Source organism: Rutidosis leptorrhynchoides, chromosome 1, assembly GCF_046630445.1.
Source record: "Rutidosis leptorrhynchoides isolate AG116_Rl617_1_P2 chromosome 1, CSIRO_AGI_Rlap_v1, whole genome shotgun sequence".
Classification (NCBI taxonomy): Eukaryota; Viridiplantae; Streptophyta; class Magnoliopsida; order Asterales; family Asteraceae; genus Rutidosis; species Rutidosis leptorrhynchoides.
In genome coordinates, this window is record NC_092333.1 from 598557813 (window position 1) to 598560998 (window position 3186).

The 3186-nt window shown below is 41.1% G+C and overlaps 1 protein-coding gene across 1 annotated transcript; it reads right to left on the reverse strand.

Annotated features, from left to right (window-relative positions):
• Positions 1–218: 218 nt before the first annotated feature.
• LOC139847292 (uncharacterized) lies at positions 219–2326 on the reverse strand. The gene is made up of 4 exons (XM_071836969.1): positions 1949–2326; positions 1639–1798; positions 813–1523; positions 219–700 (listed from the first exon to the last, which is right to left on the reverse strand). The coding sequence occupies exons 1-4, from the start codon at positions 2324–2326 to the stop codon at positions 219–221; spliced, it is 1731 nt and encodes a 576-aa protein (XP_071693070.1).
• Between the last annotated feature and the right edge of the window lie 860 nt (positions 2327–3186).

Genomic DNA, 3186 nt, shown 5'->3' on the forward strand with positions numbered 1-3186 from the left:
GGGATACTGTTAATGGGATAATTAGAGGTGGGTAAGTGTTTTTTAAAGTGTTTAACTAAATTGATATAGCATGTATAAGCACTTGAAAGCTTTTCTGTTCCTAGGGTCAGGTATAGTTGACGCTGCCCTTTTTTTTTTTTTTTTTTTTACTGTGTTGCAGACAAAGAGGTGTAAACAGCATTAGTATAGCAGATGATATGATTGGTTTAGGCTGACCTTTAAATGTTTGGAGATATGTTGGCAAAAACTTCTTTGTACACCACATTTCGGGTGTGGTGTGGCAACGCTTTAGGGTTGTCATTGACTATGAGTATTTTGAGGCCATCTGGGTTGGTTACTCTTGAAAGAGCGACATATAGTTGACCGTGGCTGAAGACGGGTTTAGGCAAATAAACACCTACAAATTGGAGTGTTTGACCTTGGCTTTTGTTAATCGTCATTGCATAGCAGGGTTTTACGGGAAATTGTATCCGTTGCATAATAAACGGCCATTTGGATTGAGTAGAGGTGAGGACTATCCTTGGTATAATAGCCATGGTTGCTATGTGTGAGCCGGTTATAACCCTAGCATATAGGACAAATTTCTGAAACTCAGTTATAATTAATCGGGTTCCATTACACAGACCAGCGCTTGGGTTTATGTTGCGTAAAAGCATAACAGGGTGCCCTATTTTTAGTTTGAGCTTGTGCGGAGGGACACCTGGGAAGTTCAACTTATTTAAGAATTCAACTGGATATGATTGATGTTGCTCTAATGCGACAGTGGAACCTTTGCAAATTTCATCTGAGCTTTTATAGGTTTTTTTTTTCACCATTTAGCCGTTTAAAGATATGCTTGTTAATCTCAGTGACATCATCATTTCTTGGGGTTAAAATTGCGCGTTCACGCAAATAATCTTCGTCGGTTTGTTTTAGGCCGAACTCCGGGAAAATAGCATCAACAATGGATTCAATTGGGCTAGGGGTCGGGGTTAGAAGGAACTCCTCTGGAATTTCAATCCATGTTGGTTCGTCCTCACCTTTTTTTGCATGCACAGGTAGGTTACCATCTCCTATATCTAGGACCCATCTGTTGAACAATTGCTTGCGAGTGTCAATCGTGCCATCGTTGGTGTATTCATTCACTCTCATTATCCGTGATAGCGTATGAATTTGACAGAATTTCCATAGGTCAGATCGGTTGATGCAAGCTTGTACTATCTCTTGTCTTTTGCCTTTTGGTATCACGGGTAAAATCTGGCGAAAGTCTCCCCCAAGTAAAATAGGCATACCTCCAAAGAGTTTGCGTCTATTTTCTTCGCCTTTAGCGCCCAGAATATCTCGCAGTGTTTTGTCCAACGCTTCAAAAGCGTACCACTGAGTCATTGGAGCTTCATCCCATATTATCAGTCTAGCCTCATTGAGTAGTGCCGCCAAATGTGTGTTTTGTTTTATACCGCATGTGCTATTTTCCAACAATTCAAGGGGGATCACAAATTTGCTGTGTGTAGTCCTGCCACCTGGTAATAGCAAGGAAGCTATTCCTGTATTTTATAACTGTTATGTTGTGGACGTTTGAAGTATGCAGCAGGTAATGCAAAGATATGTATAGGAAGTAAAAAAATTAATATGGTAACTGATTAGGTAGAGTATGAATACCTGATGAAGCAACGGCAAGTACAATCATTCGCTCTGACCTTAACTTGGTAAGGATGGTGTTGTATAAGAAAGTTTTCCCCATGCCCCCTGGCCCGTAGACAAAAAACAGGCCACCTGCTTGTGCATTTACGGCTCCAATAACGCTTTGATATACTTTAAGCTGATCAGGGTTCAAAGAGTTGTAAAGGCTGTCATGGACGGTTTTTAACTCTTGTATGTTGTAGTTTAGCTCTTCTCAGATTAAACGGTTGTCTAGATGGCTTATCAGGGATGGATCTGGTTGGGGCAGTTCTGGAAAATCTGATAATGCCTTGCCGTTTTTGTTTAAAAGAATTTGTATTTCTGCCAAGCAATAATTTTGAATCTGTGCCTCCGTGAGAATCATATCTGGATACCTTAATTGTATTCGTTTTTTATGCAGGATGTCATCCGATAATGCTTCCCAGCTAGTTTCCCATAGTTTGAGTGGTTGGCTAACATTACAAAAAAGTAACATTGTGACAAACAAATCACGAAGTTGAGCCCCTGACGCCCATAGTCTTGCCTCTGTTATTGCTTCTGCCCATTCTTTGTCGTCGTTGATCAGCCCGTATGCGAAGAAGGTGTCTTTAAAGGTGTTGTGCACTGTGCCATCGAGTGTGCGAAGTTCCTCAAAAGAGCGGGGCCCTTTAACTACGTTTAACAACATTCTCAGATAGTACCTTTCTCCAGAGGCGGGGTGTGAATACACGATACGGCCTATGCAACCCCGTTGTTTTCTTGGTTCCCATGTTTTGTAGTCTGATTCCAAACATAATGTGTAGGTAACTTCACGTATGTCAGTTTTCGTGCATTTGGGTCACGCTTGTTAAGCTCAAACCATTGGGTGAACATCGTTTCTTTGATACTTTCCCTATGCAGTAGTGCAGGGAGGCTCTCCGAATCGTGGAGTGTGATTGTGTGATGGTTTGGTAGATTGTAGGATAACTTCAACACTGATGGTTGTGAAAAGTGGATGTCGAATGAAAACATCCGCCAGACAGCCTCACATGGAGATATATAACGACAATCCAAGTAATTCTTGATTTCGTCTATCTCAATTACTGTTTCAACGGATGAGTCACCAGTTCGTGTGAGATTCTCCTGGATAACGATGGTTGCTCTGTCTGGCCCTTTGTTTAAGTATTTAAATAAGTACTTTATTGCCCTAGATCTGTTGCACCACTCGACATTTATATGGGCATTGTATTTGAGGAGTAGAAATCAATTGTAAGGGACGACAGAACTGTTGTCAAGTGTCACCTTTCCTTTAATGACTTTCATTCCATTGTTGCGGCGTCTATAGTTAGCGTATCCATCTTCAGCTATCGTTGTCTCCGCGTAATATGGTTTGGGGAAATGTTTTGAACACTTCCGATCAATTATTCAAGGTGCATCCATGTTATTTCCACCACATGGTCCATGTAACATGTATTCAGTGACCACTTTATAGCCGGCTAGATCTTCTATTTGAGAGGGTATTTCCACGGAAATGAGCTCAACAATATCGGATGGTGATTTACATTTATA

Excerpts from the sequence above, each read along its gene's own strand:
- LOC139847292 (XM_071836969.1), bottom strand. The coding sequence starts at position 2,326 with ATGTTGTTAAACGTAGTTAAAGGGCCCCGCTCTTTTGAGGAACTTCGC. Across the intron at positions 1,524-1,638 it reads ACTTGCCGTTGCTTCATCAG|GAATAGCTTCCTTGCTATTA; the intron begins GTATTCATACTC and ends TATAAAATACAG. Across the intron at positions 701-812 it reads TATCTTTAAACGGCTAAATG|GTGTCCCTCCGCACAAGCTC; the intron begins GTGAAAAAAAAA and ends TGAACTTCCCAG.